Source organism: Suncus etruscus, chromosome 16 (assembly GCF_024139225.1).
Source record: "Suncus etruscus isolate mSunEtr1 chromosome 16, mSunEtr1.pri.cur, whole genome shotgun sequence".
Taxonomy (NCBI): Eukaryota; Metazoa; Chordata; class Mammalia; order Eulipotyphla; family Soricidae; genus Suncus; species Suncus etruscus.
In genome coordinates this window covers 44732168-44752016 of record NC_064863.1, presented here as the reverse complement: position 1 = coordinate 44752016, position 19849 = coordinate 44732168, and the positions used below count along the sequence as shown (strand labels likewise).

Sequence of the window (19849 nt, the reverse complement as noted above, 5' to 3'; positions counted from 1 at the left end):
TTAGGCAGCTATTGTTTAATCAGAGGGACTATTGTTCTCCTGTGATCTGTTGCATTCCTGGAGCTATTATTTTTGAAGTTAAAAACCTAACCTGCAACTGAAAGATAGTACAGCGGGTAGGGCACTTGCCTTGAATGCAGCTAATGTGGGTTCAGTCCCTGCATCCCATATGGTCCTCCAAGCTAGCTAAGAATGATCCCTGAGCAAAGAGCCAGAAATAGGCCCACCCACAGCTGGGTGGGGCACAAAAAAACCAAAATATCTCATCTAATATACCACCAAGTTCCTTCCAGCTCCAAGGAGCTGTTTTGGTCTACTTGAATTTGAATAATAATTTTATTAGAATTGGGCACCTCATTCTAATGATTAACAATATAACCACATTCCATTATGCAAAAGCTTAAAATAGCAGGGTTTAAATTCCAAAGTCATATGATACAGTATATTTTAGAACCCCAAGCCTGTGTTTCCTGCACATTTATGATCACATCAAGCAATATGAAGTGGAGAGTACTTAGTTCAGTACAGATCATCTACAAAACAGTTCTTCTGCTGATGTTCAAAAAGTATTGTGGTCGGTCTTGGGTTCAGTATCAATTTATATCTGCATATCTTTTGACTTCACAATTTTGTTTCTAAAAATCTATCCTAATAAAAAACATATTGTGTGCGTAAGGATGGAAGTGATGTGCAAGGATAGGCATGAAGTTATTTAGCAGCAGAGAATTAGAAATTGCAAACCTTTACAAATAGGATTGCATCATTACAGGACATTTACCATTATGATACAGTAAAGTTGATTTTTTAAAAATTAGAAAGGTGTTTCTATGAGTCACACAGTGATCTCCAAGACATGACATGAAGGAAAAGTAGCATGGTGGATGCTTGGGTGATAATGTCATGCCAATGATGGTTTATCGATTGTAACCAAGAGACCATTCTGAAAGGGAAGAGTTCTGACTATGGACAGCTGGAATCACTGCAAGTGTCAGAAGGTAGAGAAATTATGTGTCCTTCACATACTTAACTTTGGTAGGAACTTAAAATTGCTCAAAGTGACTTTTTCTTAAAAGAAAAATCAAGTGCAATCCCATTTAGGTAACACTCAAAACAAAACCAGATGTATATAATGTCCATAAGCAAGTGCCCAGAGAGGGGGACTGATGGAGCTTACACCAAATGGTGTGAGTCTTCGTTTGAAAGAGACAGGACAGGAGATATGGTGAGGAGATACTGTTATTTTTATTTCATGCCTTCTAAAATTGTTAAATACCAGAATAAACACAATCCTGTATATTTTTATAGGTAAGAGAAATACCACACACTAAAATGTTCTTTTAACAAACAAAAATGAGGACTGAAGATGAGTCAGGTGTCAGTCACATTTTAAGTCAATGTATCTGAGAATAAATTAACTCAAGTAGGCTTTAAATTTTACATTTATTCAAAATGTCTTCAAAAACATCATTTAACAGTGTTAGACCAATCCCAAACCCCAGATCCCAGACATAGAACTGATACAGCTCTGGACAGCAACACCAGGAACTAAGTTCCATTGGGAGATTTATAACACTGCTCTGGCACCAACTTGTGCCAGTTTTGATATGACAACGAGGAAAGAACAACTTGACCTAAGACCAGGTTGTCCTATCACATCACCCTTTCAACAGTGAAAAATAAGAGCACCAACAACAGAAAACTGACTTTGAGAAACGTGACTGAACAGAACCTACCTTGGGACCAATAAGGAAAACCCTACCCTAGGCTGTAGCCCAGGACTCTTATTAAAAAAAAAAAAAAAAATGTCTTATTGCAGAGGCCCAACTTGGACAACAGAGATTGAGCAGAACCTTTGGATCCATAATATCCTAGGCTTTGGCTTAGGGACTGAACGAAAACAGGGAGCAATTGTTACAGAAGACTGAACACAACAACGATGCATAGGAACCTCTAGAACCGTAAAGACTCTATCCTAGACCCTAGCCTATGACCTGCGCAAATACCATGATAGCTAGCTACAGTGGCTTGATTTTCTCACCCACAACTGAGAGGAAAGTTTCCTGGCACTACAAAAAAGCCTTCGGGATGGGGTAATGAGTATATATGGAGCCAGGGGTTGATCCCATGATGGTATGCTTCAAGGATGGAGAAACCCTAAATCGTAAGCCACAGGAATTCCCTTTCTTCCCCAATGCTTACTGTGCCTATGCAAAATAAATAAATAAAAAGTGGGGGGAACGCCAAACCCTCCCACTCCAGCACCCCTTCTTCTTCTTGTTTTGTTTGATTTGTTAGTTTTTGACTTTATTTTCCTTCTCTTTTTTCTTCACTTTTCTCTTTCTTTTTCACTTTTGTGGTTATTATTTGGAGATTTTTTTTCCTTTGCCGGGAGCATTTTTTTCCTTCCATTTTTCTTTCTTTTTTCTTTCTCTTCTTTCCTTTTTTGGTAGTTGTTACCAATTTTTTTCTTCCTTTTTTCTTATCCTTTTTATCTCCAATAACATTGGAATGGATGCTCAATCTACAACAAGCTGTAAAGTGAAGACCAGTTGCACTAGCATACTTGGGGGTAGAGGAGGGAGATAAGGGATGCATACTGGGAACAGGGGCGGAAGGAGGACAGCACTGGTGGTGGGAATGCCCCTCATTCATTGTCACTATGTACCATAAATGATGCAGTGAAAGATTTGTAATGTACTTTGGTCACAATAAAAATTAAAAAGAAAACCTGGGGGAAAAAAAGAAAAACATAATTTAGAGTCCTACTGAAATGTTGCTAGAAACACTGAACAAAATGAATAAATAAAATAAAACAGAGACAAAAATGCCAAGAAAGGAGAGAAATGGAAGAGGAACATGAGTATATTTGGACATATTATAAGAAAAAGGGTCAGCTTCTTCTCTAGTATAGAGATGAGACTTCTCTGTGTGTATATACCAATAGCTATAATACAAAATCTATACAACCCAATTCAACTTAGTTATTAAGTGAAGGAAGCCAGAAGAAGAAAGACATAGGATGATCTCACTTTTCTGTGGTATATAAAATAATTGTATTAGGAAGTATAATGTAGTAAAGAGGATTCCTGGATTACCCTTGACCATAGAGCCTAGGGAAGAGGACTCAGAAGAAAAGAAATCAATGAGAAGAAAAAAAATGAGACAGGGAGTAAAGGGAAACAGGGGTCTGGGCTTTGGTCATGTTGGGATATGGAGAGCTATATATTCAAACCAGACTTAACACTAAAAACATGTGATCTAAGCTGGGAACACCAAACTTTAATGTGATTGTCAAGGTGATAGGCACAAGGTTGTAGAGGTTGATTGCAGGGTGGGGAATGACAGAGTATTCTCTGGGGAATGACTAGTGATGGAAGTTGACACTGGTGGTGGGATTGGTGTTGAAATATTATATGCCTAAAACTCGACTGTCAATAACTTTGTAAACCAAATTTCTGTAATTAAATTAAAATTTTTAATTAATATAGGGGCTGGAGTAATAGTGATAGTACACTGGGTAGGGCATTTGCCTTGCACATGGCCAACCAGAGTTCAATCCCTGGCATCCCATATAGTTCCCTGAGCCTGCCAGGAGTGATTCCTGGGTGCCGAACTAGGAGTAACCTCTGAGAATTGTTGGGTGTGGCCCAACTCCCCCACCCAGATGAATCTATCAAGGAGTCAGGGTGGGGAGGTTAAAAGGAGAAAACCAGCATCATGAAGTGAAAGAAAAGATGAGAACATTGTTGTCTGAACAACTTTGTTACTAAGAAATTAGGACAGTAAATTAAGCAGAGTGGCTTCAATTTATATTATTAACTAAAAACAAAACTGCTGTAATCTTAGCATAACTTTAAATTACATATATCATTTATTGAAATATAAAGATTTTCATTTACACATTTTAAAACAAAAACGAGAACAGGGCCATTTCCAATACATTTTGAGTTGGTAGAACTTTTCTATGAAGTTGAGTTCTCACACATTCACCACACTAATGATTTGGGGCAAAATGTATTTTTTCTCTTTATTATTTCTAAAATATAAATTTTGGACATTCAAAAGTGCAACAGTTAATGTGCCTGTGGGGAATATCACAGTTAAACAATATAAACAAAGGCAGTGATACAGCTTGTCATAAATGTTTTGGTAGTATTCTCCAAGTCTATATAGAAATACATATATACATATCGATGTATAACATCATTTTCTCTTCCGTCCCTCTTCACAAAAATAGGACCATTTTGTACAGATTGGCAGACCACATTTTAAGGACATCATTGATGATTTAGAACATTAGAAATTATGTTACTCAGGCCAACTTTGATTGTCTTCATAGATATTCAAAGTAGGAACGACTGGGAATTTTTCATCTGGGGACTTTGCACAAGAGGAAACAAATCTGTGATACTCTGGAAACATCATTTAAAAAAAGGATCAATTACAATCACATAAAACCAGGTAGAAATGTTTGTAAAGACTGGAACCTGCTGGCCTGAGAATTCTCAGCCAGTTTCATAATGTCACTCCAGACTCAAAGAAACATCAAAATGCTAAGCACCCACATAAAGAAGGCTGTACAAGAGAGCAAGCGATAAACAGAATGCTTGAGCTGTGATTCCAGAAATACAAATGCATTTCAAGTTTAATTGGCTCTACAGAACCTAGTCAGGTTTTCTTTTTTAATTGGCCAATCTGGCTCAGTCTTCACACTAAGTATGAAAAGCTAGATAGCAAAGTTGGGTCTTGCATTGAGTCAACACCAGTATGCAGTCAAGTACCTTGTTATTGCTTCTCCATCTTCCAAAGCCTCACCTGCCAAGAGCATACACCGTGATTGCAATAATCACAGCACATGTTTCATTCATGGGGTACCAGCAATGAAGCAGTATTGCAAAGAATGCCAATGAGCTTGCACCAACCCTTCTGATAGTTTGGTTAAATGTGGCCATGTGTTTTACTATCTCACCTCCCTACCCCCAATTTTAGTAAATCCTTTTTGTTTTACATAAGAATGTAAATACAAAATGACTATACAGAAACTGGGCATGTTGGATAGCATCATTTCTGTCTCTATCTTTGCCTGAGCAAAGAAGTCTGGGGGAGGCAGAGAAATTCAGTTCACCCAGGCTAAGGGAAGCAGAAACTTCACTGTGAAAGCAAGGCTTCACTTTCAGGGCTTTAGCTAAGAATAGGCAGCTCAATAATGCTAGAGTAGCAATTGCTAGATAGACATTATTAAAGGTCAGTGATCTGAAGCCAAGGGTTAAAAAGCCTGCTTTCTGCATGGTTGGATTCTAACCCATCGCCAAATTACAAACTGTTTTTTTTCCTCTTTTTTCACAGCAACTTCCCACCACCAATGCTAGCTTTTCACACCTGATCAGGAAGTTTACAAAAATACAGATTTCTGCTCCTATCCTTCTCTATCTCCAATTTCATCTTTCAGAATCTGCAGGCATCCTTCTGACACTTTCAGGTCAGGGTTTGTAGAATTATGATACATCCATATGTTGGGGTCCACCAGTATTTTTTCTGAGAATTACGTTTCCCATTGGGAAAACATGGGAAATATTGTCGGATATAATATAATTATGCCTTTATATTGATTGAGAACTTTTAGGATTATTAGTTTTGTTTGCTTCAAATCCCATTACTTGAGAGGGAAGTTCATTGTTTTCAGTACATACTGTTTTCCATATTAGGACACCATTAAAAATTTTTACTTCCTGGAAGACACTACTTTTACTTGTTCTCTATGTTCAACTAAATTTAATCCACTAAAGCTATTACCATATTTTATAGAGAAGCATATGTTATTTAATATAAATGTCAAAAACTGTCAAAATTGTCACCTACTTAGTAAGAATTTTTTTCTAATTGTGCTTTCTCTGTAGGGAAAAACGTGTTAGATATTACACATTAGCATTACTGATAACAGTAGTATTATTATAAACATAGATTACAATATAAAAAGGGGTTTTGGGTCTCTAAACCCAAATCTATTAAACAAGGTTGGCTAGTTATTATGTTTTAATCTTTTTTAACACACACACAAAAAAGTTAAAATGCTATAGTACCAGTACCTTTTAAGGTTCAAAAGTGGTTTTGTATGTACTTCTTAAAATTCAACAGCAGCTGATACCAAGTTTTAAGCAGAAGTACATGGATGAATTGAGTGGTCTCTTCACAAGTCCCGAGAAGACAGTTAATACAAATCTAAAAACATCCTTGGTTAGAGTTATTTACATAATTACAAGGCTGGAAATTTGTTGTAGTAAAAATTACATTACGTTGGATTCTCACCAATGTCCTTGAAAGCCAGTTTGTCTTCTGTGGCCTATTATTTCCTTGTCCATCTACCATCAAACTTTACACTCCGCTGAGATGCTACTGAAGCATTGCAAGAGGCAATGCTGGAAAAGTTCAATTCAAAATATTCCACTCATTCATGTTTAAAAAGCTCCCTGAGGTCCTTGGTAGGGAACTTCTTTTAACACATCATCCAAGTCCTCTCAAATTTTGCATTTGCAATAAAGTGGTTTTCTTGCAGGGATTCCAGGTAGCTCCAGAGGTGGAAGGTGTGTTACAGGAAACTGTCCTCTACCAGGTCTGAGGAGTCTATGCCAATGTCATCCATCATATCGATGTCTTCAATTGTCTCATCCTCTCTCTTAATGAATGTAGAACTGCTAGAGCCTGTCTCAATGGCACTCTCTTCAGAGGTTTGTGAGCTAGAGGAAAAAGAAAATGTGAAAGGTTATAGGCCATAGGTCAGGGCTTCCTTGTGTCAGTCTGTAGAATTACAGCCTTTACAATTTAAATTATAATTTTAGTACATAATTTGAATAATAAATATAACTTGCCCCTTTAACAAGATTCTGCCACCCAACAGCCTAATCACTTATCACACTATAAAGGACCACCTAGAGAGAAATGGAAGTACACAGGTCAAACTCTAGTTTTTGGCTTTTTTTTTTTTCTGTATGTTTTGAAGCTTTTTTTTTTTTTTTTTTTTTTGGTCTGTTTTAAGTTTGGGGGTGTAAGACCTAGTGGTGCCTATGGGTTTCTTCTGCTCTGTGCTCAGGGAACCATACATAGTGTCAGTCACGATGGTAGTGTCTCTCAGGGATTAAACTGGGATCAGCTGCAAGCATTACTATCTATTCAGTACCACATTTTGGTTTCCTTCCTAACAGATCTTATCAAAGTTGCTCATGCACTGTAACAATGACTGTTCTCTTAATTCAATCCTGGAAGAGAATATAAGCAACGCTTGAAGGAATCAAATCACATGTGCTATAGCGAAGTCAGCCATTTCTTTCCCCAAAAATCCCTGAAAACCCTCATTACATTCGCAGGACTCCAATTACCCAACTCCTAGAAAAGTACATCCCCCAAATCAGACCTTCCTATCTGCTTCCCCCTGAGTGAGGCTTCAAGGCTCAGGTAAAGGTACTTTCTTAAAGAGGGTGAGGCTAGAAGTTTCAGGATTAAAAGATTTAGGTATGTGACAATGTCCTCTCACTTCCAAACAGGTCTCATTTGACCCCTGCAGTAGTTCATTGGCCTAAAAAGTGGGAGAATGACAGAATCCAACTATATGTCTATGTGTTATGGTGATTAAGTAATGAAGTCCTGAGCCCAGTACCTAGAACATAAATGTTAACACTTGGGACCGGGAAGGTGGCGCTACAGGTTAGGTGTCTGCCTTGCAAGCGGATGGACCACGGTCCCCCAAGCCAGGGGTGATTTCTGAGCGCGTAGCCAGGAGTAACCCCTGAGCGTCAAATGGGTGTGGCCCAAAAACTAAAAAAAAAAAAAATGTTAACACTTATGACTAAATGTTAGCTCTTATGCTTATCATTATTAAAGCTCTTACCTAAAATTGAATGGGGCCTTATTATGTGATAGTAATGATAATAACTTATGCATTATTAATTTTCTTAGGTGTGGTGATGATATTACTGTTATGGAGAAAATTGCCCACATCCTTAGATGATTATGTACTGGTGAGTTGAGAGTTAAGTCTCCTGGAGATTTCTACCAAATAGCAAAATTTACCAAAGAAAGAGTGTGTGTGTGTGTGTGTGTGTGTGTGTGTGTTATGTGTGTGGACATGTGTCCACCACCTATTATTGGTGGTGTGGGCACACCACCTATTATTACGGACTTAAAGCTAGATAAAGCAAATGTGTCATATGTGAGTGGCTAACTTGTAGATGTAATTTGACTACCGAAGAAAATAATCTTCCTAAGCCAGTGATGATTCCTGTCTCCCTCCTTTCACTGACCTCATTTAACATGCTGCCTTGTATTGTGATATTTTTAGCTCTATCTTTTTGCCCCAAATGACCATAATTTCTTCTTATTGTCAGGCTGTATTATGCTCTATACAGTTAGCACTCTCCTCTCACACTCCTTTTCACACACACACACACACACACACACACTTAATTCTTCCCTCCTTATCCCAAATCAAGAACTCTCAATTCTCTAGATTGTTTCCAGCCTCTCAGTCTAGTTGATTCCTCAGTCTCCCTCCCTACCTTCCCAAGTCTATTACCTAGCAGAAGAATGAGTCAGTTTGGATAGAAGCCCATAAAGTATCCAGGGCCCACATATTATGGAAAGCTTTAGAACCTGGGGCAGGGCTCCATGACTCCACCAACCGGCTTCTTACAGTCACCAAGCCTTTGACTATACTCACTTGTGCTCTATTCCATGCCCCATTCTACACTGGTCCTAGAACCTAATTATAATTCCCAGCATAACTAAAAGAAGGCCAGACCCCTTTCTCAATTCCCTGTATGCTGACTTTAACCCAGTAAGGATCCACATTTATAGTATTTCCTTAAACACTATTGTTTTCACAACAGAATTCCTCCTTGGAGATAAGTTCTACCACTGAGTTTCTATTCCTAGTGTGGCCCCTTGGTCTGAGCTATTCCTCTTTCTACTAATCCATTTGTTAAATAAAAGGCAGCATGGCACACAGAGAGGAAGTTAACTAATGTGAAGATTCAGCATTGGCTCACCATTGCTGACTGCCAGCCTTCATGTTTGATCCTAGAAATAATGGTTTGGCTTGCTTCTGGTTCCCAAACCACAAAGCTCATTTTATAACCCAAGAGGTTATATATATATATATATATATATATATATATATATATAAAACCCAACAGGTTTTACTTTAGTACCTTCCTACATGCTTGCCCAGGCCAGAGCACCCTAGCAATAGGGTGTCCATTCATGTTTCCTACTGATGTATGCCCACACTTGCCAAATTCACATGGTGAAGCCCTAACCATAGTCCACTGTGACTGTATTTGGAGTTAGGTCCTATAAGGAAATGATTTAGGGTAAATGAGGTTAATAAAGTAGGAAACAGCACTCTCCAAACTAGTGAAAGCCGAGATTAACAGATGGGAATAGATTAAGCTGAGAAGCTTCTGCACCTTGAAGGAAATAGTGTCCAGGATACAAGAGCCACCCACTGAGTGGGAGAAACTATTCCCCAATACCCATCAGACAAGGTGCTAATATCCAAAATATACAAGGCACTGATGGAACTTTACAAAGAAAAAACATCTAATCCCATCAAAAAATGGGGAGAAGAAATGAACAGACACTTTGTCAAAGAAGTCATACAAATGGCCAAAAGGCACATGAAAAAATGTTCCACATCACTAGTCATCAGGGAGTTGCAAATCTAAACAACTAAGAGGTACCATCTCACACCACAAAGATTGGTGCACATCACAAAGAATGAGAACAAGCAGTGCTGGTGGGGATGTGGAGAGAAAAGAACTCTTATTCACGGCAGGTGGAAATGTCATCTAGTCTAATCATTATGGAAAGCAATTTGGAGATTCCTCCCAAAACTGAAAATTGAGCTCCCATATGATCCAGCTATACCATTTCTAGGGATATACACTAGGAACAAAAAATACAATACAAAAATCCCTTCCTCATACCTATATTCATTGCAGTGCTATTTATAATAGCCAGACTCTGGAAACAACCAAGATGCCCTTCAACAGATGAATGGCTAAAGAAACTGTAGTACATATGCTCAATGAAATATTAGGCAGCCATCAGGAGAGATGAAGTCATGAAATTTTCCTATACATTGATATACATGGAATCTATTATGCTGAGTGAAATAAGTCAGAGGGAGAGAGAGAGAGATGCAGAATAGTCTCACTCATCTATGGGTTTTAAAAAAAATAAAAAACATTTTTGCAATAACTTTTAGAGACAGAAGAGATGAGGGCTGGAAAGTCCAGCTCATGACATCAAGCTCACCACAAAGAGTGGTGAGTGCAGTTAGAGAAATAACTACACTGACAACTATCATAATAATGTGAATGAATGAGGGAAGTAGAAAGCCTGTCTAGAGTACAGGCGGGGGTGGGGTAGGGAGGAGGGAGATTTGGGACATTGGTGATGGAAATGTAGCACTGGTGAAGGGGGGTGTTCTTTACATGACTGAAACCCAACTACAATCATATTTGTAATCAAGGTGTTTAAATAAAGATATTAATATAAAAAAGGAAACTGGGGGCCTGGAGAGATAGCACAGTGGTGTTTGCCTTGCAAGCAGCCAATCCAGGACCAAAGGTGGTTGGTTCGAATCCCGGTGTTCCATATGGTCCCCAGCCAGGAGTAACCCCTGAGCACCGCCGGATGTGACCCCCCCCCCAAAAAAAAAGAAAAGAAAAGAAACTGGATATGCTCCTCTTCACCATAGCTCTAGTCCCAGCTGTACATATTAGCTCTGTTAGCTCAGAAGTAAGTCTTGAGAACATCCAGGTATGGCCTAAACCCTCTGAATATAAAGTAATTAATTATTCAATGAAGCAGAAGGAGGTAAGACAAAACTATCAGCCGAATGCAATGTATGATTGTGTATGTGTGAAAGAATCAAGGTTATCTGAACACTGACAGCATATCTTACATTCTTATTTGTGGTCAATAGGAAAGGGGGGTAAGATAATGGTTATTTTGTAATTTTGTTTTGGGCTTGTTTTTGGTTTGTATTTTTGGGCAACAACACCTGACATCAGTTTACTCCTAGCTCTGCACATAGGGATTACTTATGGTGATGCTTGAGAGACCTTATGTGATACCAGAATCAGATCAGATCAGCCGCAGGCAAGAAAAGCATTCCACCTGCTATACTATCTGGTCTTATTGTAGTTGTTTTTAATAACTCTTTTTATATTTCTTTATCTTTCTTTATTTACAGCAGGTGGGAATGTCATCTAGTCTAATCATTATGGAGTGCAATTTGGAGATTCCTCCCAAAACTGAAAATTTCAAGAGCTACATATTGGGATATATATACATATATATACATATATGAAATTATACGAGGTCTGGATCTGATTCAGAATTTGGGTTGAGGTGCAGATATGGTTTGAGTTTGGGTTGGCTATGCATGTGAATTGGCCTTCAGTTTAAAAAATGCTGAAATTTGGGCGGGCGGTGGCGCTAAAGGTAAAGTGCCTGCCTTGCCTGTGCTAGCCTTGGACGGACCGCGGTTCGATCCCCCAAGCCAGGAGCAACTTCTGAGCGCATAGCAAGGAGTAACCCCGGTGTGTGGCCCAAAAACCAAAAAAAAAAAAAAAAAAAAAAAATGCTGAAATTGGGTGATAAATACTTGACAATTCACATGCTAGAAATCCTTCATAATAATATAAAATTAAAAAGAAAGGTGGGCCAGAGCAATGGTATGACAGGTAAGGTGCTTGCCTTGTATACAGCCAACACAGGTTCAATTCCCAGCATCCCATATGTTCCCCTGAGCACTGCCAATAGTGATTCCTGAATGTAAAGCCAAGAGTAAGCCCTGAGCACAGCCAAGTGTAGCCCAAAAGTTTAAAAAGAAAAGAAAAGAAAGAACAAATCTGCCAGGAAATGCATGAATTTCACTCGTAAAATTTTAATTCATGAGTCTGGATGATCCTTGCTGTGTTTCCTATTATTACCATTTGCAGCTTATGGAGTATCAAAGAACCAGCTCAGATTCTCTTTTTCATTTCACAACTAAAAAGAAACAGCAAGTAAAGCTTATTGATGTGATCAGGGTCTATGAACATGCAAGTCACACTGTCCACCAACCACAGGGATGGACAAAGCTCATAGTAGGGTCGTTTACAAAGTGTTTTCAAAAGTGACCCCTGTGGCTCCAGAATGACAGTGAAGAGTAAATTAAGGCACTTGTACTGCACACAGCCAACAGTTGTTCAGCACTACCTAGAATGACTCCTGAACAGAACCAGAAGTAAGCCCAGAGTGTGCCCTCCTCCATCCCACCAACAAACTACAGAAGTGACTCTTGGAACATCTAATGCTCAAGAAAAATAAACCTCTAGCTTCTGACCACAGAATGGAGTTTATACAAGAGAGAGTTGAGAGAGAATAGATTGAAAGGGCTCAGTAGACTGCAGCTAGAAATAATAGCATTTTGGTGATGGTCATTGTATAGTGACTTACCCCTAAAACATATCAGTATTTACACTTTTAAATCAATGCTACCCCTATTTTTATGTCCAGTTGAATTTTTCAAATGCTTTAAAACTAAGCTCTAGGGATTCTGTAACCTGGACCCTCTCGGCTAATCCCATTCAGGTGTACTGAACCTAGAAGGTGCCAAATCTACCTGTGTCTATTCCTCTTGCCCAGGTCTTCCTCTTCATCTTCCTCTTCCTCCTCAGGAACAGGGTCAATGTCGGGCAATGGGATGATGTAACCACTGTCTGCGCTCAGCCTCTGCTCGTCCAAACTGCCCTCCCAGTCCTTCAGCTTGTCTTCCTCGTTCTTGTAGGGGACACCGATGTAAGAGTGGTCTGAGTCCACACGCATGCGTGCCACAGCGGGATGGTCACTCTTGAGGAAGTCGAGGTGAATCTTTTCATAACTCTACAAACATTTCAGAGCATATGGTTAATTGAGCATCACTGAGCCAATTTCCAAAGGGAAAACATGCTTAGAACTGTTGCCAAACTTTCTTGCAAATGTGAGATTAAGATTTTTGAGGTCAGCCAGTGGTCAACTGTCCTCAGAGATGAGGGTAACACAGAAAGAGGGGCTGATGGTGCACGTTTCATTCTGGTGGGTCTTAAGACACCAAGTGCCCACCTCTGAGTCAATAGACTGTGGACCATATAAACACATAGTGCCTTTTCTGGGATTGCTATGAATGGACCCTTCTCCAGATCCATTAGCTAAAGTCTCCTTCTCCTAAAATCTGGAGAAATCTCACTTAAAATGTGGTAGCTTTTGGAGATGGAGAGATAGAACAGCAGGTAGGGCAGTTGCCTTGTACCTGTATGGCCAATCTGAGTTCCATTCCTTTCACTCCATTTGGTAAAGCACCACAGGAGTGATCCCTGAATGCAAAGCCAAAGTAAGCCATGAATACCACTGAGGGTGGAAAAAAAAAAAAAAAGAACCCCATTTCAGCAATCACTCCAGTCTTTTTTCATCACCTATCTTCAAAGAATTGCTGACCTATGATTCCTGTCCTCTTTCCTCCTCTGTTTCTCTCTCTTTTTTTTTTCTTTTTTTTTGGTTTTTGGTTTCTAGGTCACACCGACAACGCTCAGGGGTTACTCCTGGCTCTATGCTCAGAAATTCCTCCTGGTAGGCAAAGGGGACCATATGGGATGCCGGGATTTGAACCACTGTCCTTCTGCATGCAAGGCAAACGCCTTACTTCCCCTCTGTTTCTCTTATAGGAGTTATAATGGGCAGCAAAACAATAAATAGACACAGTATTTCATTTCCAGTTTGGCAAACAGCTTTCTCAGACTGCCCCTCCTTGAGAAGAGGTAAGGGAAGCCTTATGAAAACCCTATAGAGTGACTGATCTAAACCTAAACAAATGAGTTTCCTGTACAAGTAAGTGTGCCTGGTCTCCTTCTTAGCATTTCAGCAGAAAGTTTGTTTCATTCATTAACATATCCTCCTTGGTTCTGTGAAATTACATTTGTTCCTTTGAACAATGCTTTCTATTCCACAAAAAACCAGCTGGAGCCACAGATAACAGCTGAGGTTGTTCCTTCCAGTCAGCTGGTAAAAGCCAATTTCGCCTGGATTAAAGTGCATTTAAATTAGCTATTTAATGACTGTGGGTGCCCTGAGACTTCTAAATGCACAGTAGCTTTGGATACTCAAACATCTGGCAGCTAAAGTGCTTACAGGTGTTACACATTTAAGATGAAAGGGAGTCTGTGTAGGAAGGAGAGGATGTCCATTCATCACTGCCTTTAGGGGCTCAGGAAACAGTCCCTAAAGCACTGGCCACTGGATCACTCCACCTTTTCCCTCTTTTGAAAATGCTTCTTTCAAACAATGTGGGGGCTGGAGAGATAGTATACTAAGATACTTGTCTTGTACACAGTGAGTTAGGTTCAATCACCAGCATCCCATATGCTCTACTAAGTGCACCAGGAGTGACTTCTGAGCAAAGAGCCAGAAGTAAGCCCTGAGCATAGCTAGGCATATTCCAAAAGCCAAAAAATTTCAAGAATTAAAATAAAACATGAAACAAGTCTGTTCCCCTGATATACCTACCACTTATGACTGTCTTCTCCCTTTGACATTCATTCCCTCCCTCCTGAGAGGACCAGACCCACCTTTTTATATTGACCAGGCAACAGATTCTCCACAATCTCACTGAGGTGGTAAAATGAGGGTCTCTTCTCTGGCTCACTGTTCCAGCACTTCACCATGATCTCATATCTGCAAAAGCAGAGAATTCAGAGTGAGCACAGGGAGGCATAACAAGATTCCTTTCACCCACACATTCTGACTAATTCAAACATAGGCCCAAGAGAGAGGAAAGAGGCTCACACTTCACTGGTGGCATGGTCAGGCTTGGCCATCCTGTAGCCACTCTTGATCTTATTGTAGAAAGTTGAATCCACCATCATGCCAGGGTAGGGTGTGCCACCTGAAATTACAAAACAACCGAAGGATTAACCATCGGCATTCCACTGTTGGGATACCTGGGACAACATAGCTCCTAAGGAAAACATTTGGGAGTTCCTGCTTTGAAGTCCTAGTTTTGTCAAGGAAATTAAAAATCATCATAGCCTTGGAACTTTGAGGTAGATTAAGTCCAGACAATCTAGATAAAAATTTTACAACTTTATTTATTTTATTTTATTTTTTATTTTATTTGGTTTTTGGGCCACACCTGGTGAAGCTCAGGGTTTATTCTGTCTATGCACTCAGAAAGAGCTCCTGGCTTAAGGAACCATATGGGATGCTGGGGGATCAAACCACGGTGGGGGCTCGGAGGGGAGAAGGGATATTTGGGTCATTGATGATGGGAATGTTACATTGGTGATGGGGGGTGTCATCTTATACGACTGAAACCCAACCACAATCATGTTTTTAATCAAGGTGTTTAAAGAAAAAAATATTATAAATAAATAAATAAATAAATAAAAGAGATTAGAGGGCTATAAAGATAGCAGAGGGGATAACGTGTTTGCCTTGCATACATCCAGTCCAACTTAGGTGCTCCCTGTTACCATCAGAAATGACCCCTGTGCACTTCCAGGTATTATACACACACACACACACACACACACACACACACACACACACACACACACACACACACACACAAAACCTTGAGCTTTCTTAGAACTTCGGAATAAAGAAGGTAATGGCATATCATAAGAATTCACACTATTATAAGCATATCACCAAAAGTATAATAGCTGAATGAGTTTCCTGAGGAAGAATGGTGGAAGATTAGACAGGATCTAGAGATATTGGTGAAGGGAGCCTGACAATGGTGGTGGGTGTGAGGTTGGAACACTAAATGACTGAAACTCTATTAACAGTATTGTAAAACACAATACCTAAATGAAATTAGAAGGAGACCAAAAAGGAAACTTAATTAAAATATTTTACATATCCAAAGAGGGATGAGACCAAAGAGGAAAAAAAACTCTCTTTCTGCCACATCTAAAGAATAAATTCATAGTTTCCTCTCCAAAGACTTCCCCAATCACTCAGGAGCTCCATCCTCCAGGTTCCTGTTAGATTTTCTTTGTTGTTGTTTTCTTTTGGGAAGAGAGACCTCACGCTTTACTGATGGCTCTATGCTCAAAGATCACTCTTGGTGGGTCTCAGGGAACCATAGGGGGTGCTGAACCTGGATTAGCCACATCAAGGTAAATGCTGTTACCCTGTACTTTCAGCCCTATAGACTCCTGTTAGTTTCAAACACCTGTCGCACATCTATCACTGATAGGAAGTCTCACTTCCCACAGATAACTGACTGGAGAGTGAGGTCATGCCTCATCTCTCTTATGCTTTTAACCTGGCAGCACAGGGACATGTGTGGCTTAGAATCTATGATCAATCAAATGACCTGGAGATTGCCTCAAAAATGGTGATTTCAAGGCAGGGCAATCACAACCTTCACACACACACACACACACACACACACACACACACACACACACACACACACACATCTCTTCACCTGAGCAGCAATCACCATGAGGTTAGTGAAGTCGGAAGACACACCAACAGTGAACCCACCTTAATCACCACTCCCTTCCTCAGCCTGTATGAACGTACACAGTCCACAGTGAGTGCTGTGGATCCTGCATGCTGGACCACACTAGGTGTCTTAACAAAATAAAGAGGAAACTGGAAGAATATCCATTACCCTTTCTACCCTATACCAATACCACTGCAACAAAGGGGGGATTTCGAAGACCCATACCTAGAGAGAAGATCTCCCAGAGCAGAATGCCATAAGACCAGACGTCACTCAGTGTGGTGTAGAGGTTGTCGAAAATGCTCTCTGGAGCCATCCACTTCACAGGGAGAAAGGTCTGTGGAGAAGGAGGGAGGCAATGAAACCCAAAATATGTCCAGTGGTCTGCAGTTGAGAGAAACAGAAGGGCTCTCTTGTGTCTAATAGTAATTCTGGCTCCACCAGAAAAAAAGCTATGCTATGTTTTGTTTACAGCAGTCCTCTCAGTACACGGAAGAAAACCCTGCATCTAGTGAGTGCTCAATGTATAGCAGGTGAACAGGGACCAGCCTATGTTGGTCTTATATCTTCTCATTAAATAATGTTCCCAAAATATTTACTTCTAAACTTTGACTACAAAGTGTGAATCCTGATTGGACCTACTCCCTATTTCCAGGTGTTTCTAGAAACAAAATTAAAAAGCATATACAAAATAAAAAGAACTTTTATGCCAGTTGTGGACCAATAATATTTTTAATTATGATAAAAGAACAATTTCCTACCACTTTTGCTTTTTTTTTTTTTTTTTTTTTTTTTTGGTTTTTGGTTTTTGGGTCACACCAGCTGCACTCAGGGGATACTCCTGACTACACTCAGAAATCACTCCTGCAGGCTGGGGGGACCATATGGGATGTGGGGATTCAAACCACTTCCTTCTGCATGCAAGGCAAACACCCTCCCTCCATGCCATCTCTCTGGCCCCTTCCTACCACTTCTAAGGGTCTGATGACAATGTGGCCTTATTTGTGAGGCTGGTCCAAACATCACTTAACACTGAGCTGAAGACACATAAAGTAACCACATCACCCTCTCTCATGCCCACTAAAATTGCTTGAGAAACTAGAATTAAAGTCTTTTGGCACAGGAGAAGAAAATTCACTGATTTGTTCAAGGGCTAGGCTAGGCCTGCACAGAGCTGGATAGGGACCAATTTTCTCTAATTGGAAGCAGACATGCTGGGAAGTTGTCCCCAACCATTGTAGTGGGATTATTTGCAATCAGACCAACAAGGAACACAGATATTTGATGATCTTGGAGGTAGAGGGGAAGGAAGAAAGATCAGAATAACTTTTTGGGAAGTGTCACACCCAGCAGTGCTGAGGAGTTATACCTGCTCTGCACTCAAGAATCATTCATGGTGGTGCTCATGGAACCATATGTGATGCTAGGGATTGAAGCTAGTTCAGCTGCAAGAAGGCAAGCACCCTACATGCTGTACTATCTCTCTGGCCCCTAAAATAACTTCTTAAGTAACTGTTCCTTTAAGATATATCCACTCAGCATGTTTTTAGGCTGCAATATGTGGTAGAATTTTGTTGTTGTTGTTGTTGTTGTTGTTTGGTTTGGGGCCACAGTCAGTGGTACTTAGCATCTAGTTTAAGAGTAAATGAAAGTGATGTAGGATGGGAGCAAGAGGGTATGAGGACTTATACATGGTGCCAGGGATTGAACCCTAGCATCCTGCATGTAAACATTTATTCCAGTCCTTTAAGGCATCTTCCAAACCTCACTAAAATAGTTTTAAAATTTTAGGTCCAAGATGGAAAGGCATGAATGTGAACACTTTGTATTAATATGTATTAACTTACATAGTATAATATGTAATTAATTTCAAAAACATTTTAAGTAAACACCTATTGGGTGTTCCTTTGTGCCAGACACTGCTCAAAACAGTTTATATAATTCCCCTTAGTAACCAAGAATGAGGCACGGTTGTCACATCTGATCAAGTAACCTACCCCAATGTCCATGCTAGTAATCTAGTAATGCCAGTAATCTCCCCATGCCATGGGGAAATGGGACTCACACACAAGCCTCATGGATTCCACCTACTAATATAGACAGCAACTAACTGGAAACAACAACACCTGATTTCAGAGATTCCAGTGAGGGAGTATAAGCATGACAAATGAGCACATACACTGCCTTTTGACACGTAGTTCGAATCATGCATGATGTCTCTGGCCAAGCCAAAGTCGCAGATCTTTACAATTTTCCCTTGAGCAAGGAGGACATTTCGAGCAGCCAGATCCCGGTGGACACACTAAGGGGAAAAGGGAGAAATGCAATAATTAAAATCCATTTGCCTGCTACTAACAGCATTAGCTCAGTGGCTAAACTGGCCAAGTCATAGAAATAGAACTGAGGGGTGCTGCCCTGACCTTTTTTGTTTCTGCTTTTGTTTTTGGCCACACCAGGTGACATTCAGGGGTTACTCCTGGCTATGCACTCAGAAATTGCTTCTAAATAAATGCCAGGGGATCGAACCACAGCTCGTCATAGGTTCATGTGTACAAGGCAATCGCCCTACCACTTGCGCCACTGCTCCGGCCCCTGTCCTGGCCTTAAAAGCTCACCTCCCCTATGCTGTATCCCAAATACCAGCAGAGGGAGAAAGCACTGAACCAGAGGAATCGGCTGCAAATATCACACTTCATCCCTTGATTTGGAGAAAAGGAATTGAGCAGGATATGTTGTGTCTGATTTCTTTAAGATCCACCTTTTACTTCACCTCATTCAGATGTGGTGATCCAGATCTAGATTTATAACCTAGACCAATAATAAATAATAAATCTTTGTTCTCCAAAATACTTACATTTTTTGAAGCCAAAAACTCCATTCCTCGAGCAACTTGATAGGTAAAGCTCAATAAATCCAACAGACTAAGGCCTTCTGAATTATCATCTGATAAGAGGTTTTTGACATCTGAATCTGCGGAAAAGGAATGAACATGGGTCAGTGGAGTGGGACAGCCTGAAACAGCACCCATGGGATGTGCAGGGTCAAAGTCACAGGAGAAACTCATCAAAATATATCATCTAAAATTACTTCTTTTCCAGACCTCACAGGTGGATTTCTCAACTATCAATAGTTCTTTCTTTAAAGAGAAATGCATCTGCATAAACATGTTTAAATATAAATATAGAGAACTATACACACATGCATACACATTTTTCCCATGATGAATATGCATGGAGATCCTTGAAAGAAAACATTTCAGGGGATTTTTTTTCTTTTTAAAGCCACTTTCATAGTACAGAAATTGTTCTATGAATG

General features: G+C 39.9%; 1 protein-coding gene across 1 annotated transcript in view; it reads right to left on the bottom strand.

The window, feature by feature from the left end:
- Positions 1-3852: 3852 nt before the first annotated feature.
- The window catches only part of PDGFRA (platelet derived growth factor receptor alpha), a 56567-nt gene continuing 40570 nt past the window's right edge, over positions 3853-19849 (bottom strand). The window contains exons 17-23 of the mRNA XM_049790106.1: positions 19389-19504; positions 18714-18836; positions 16760-16871; positions 14863-14962; positions 14646-14751; positions 12668-12927; positions 3853-6734 (exon numbers count right to left, since the gene is read on the bottom strand). Coding sequence (XP_049646063.1) covers positions 6587-6734; positions 12668-12927; positions 14646-14751; positions 14863-14962; positions 16760-16871; positions 18714-18836; positions 19389-19504 — 965 coding nt within the window. The 3' untranslated portion in view covers positions 3853-6586. The remainder of the gene's footprint in view (positions 6735-12667; positions 12928-14645; positions 14752-14862; positions 14963-16759; positions 16872-18713; positions 18837-19388; positions 19505-19849) is intronic.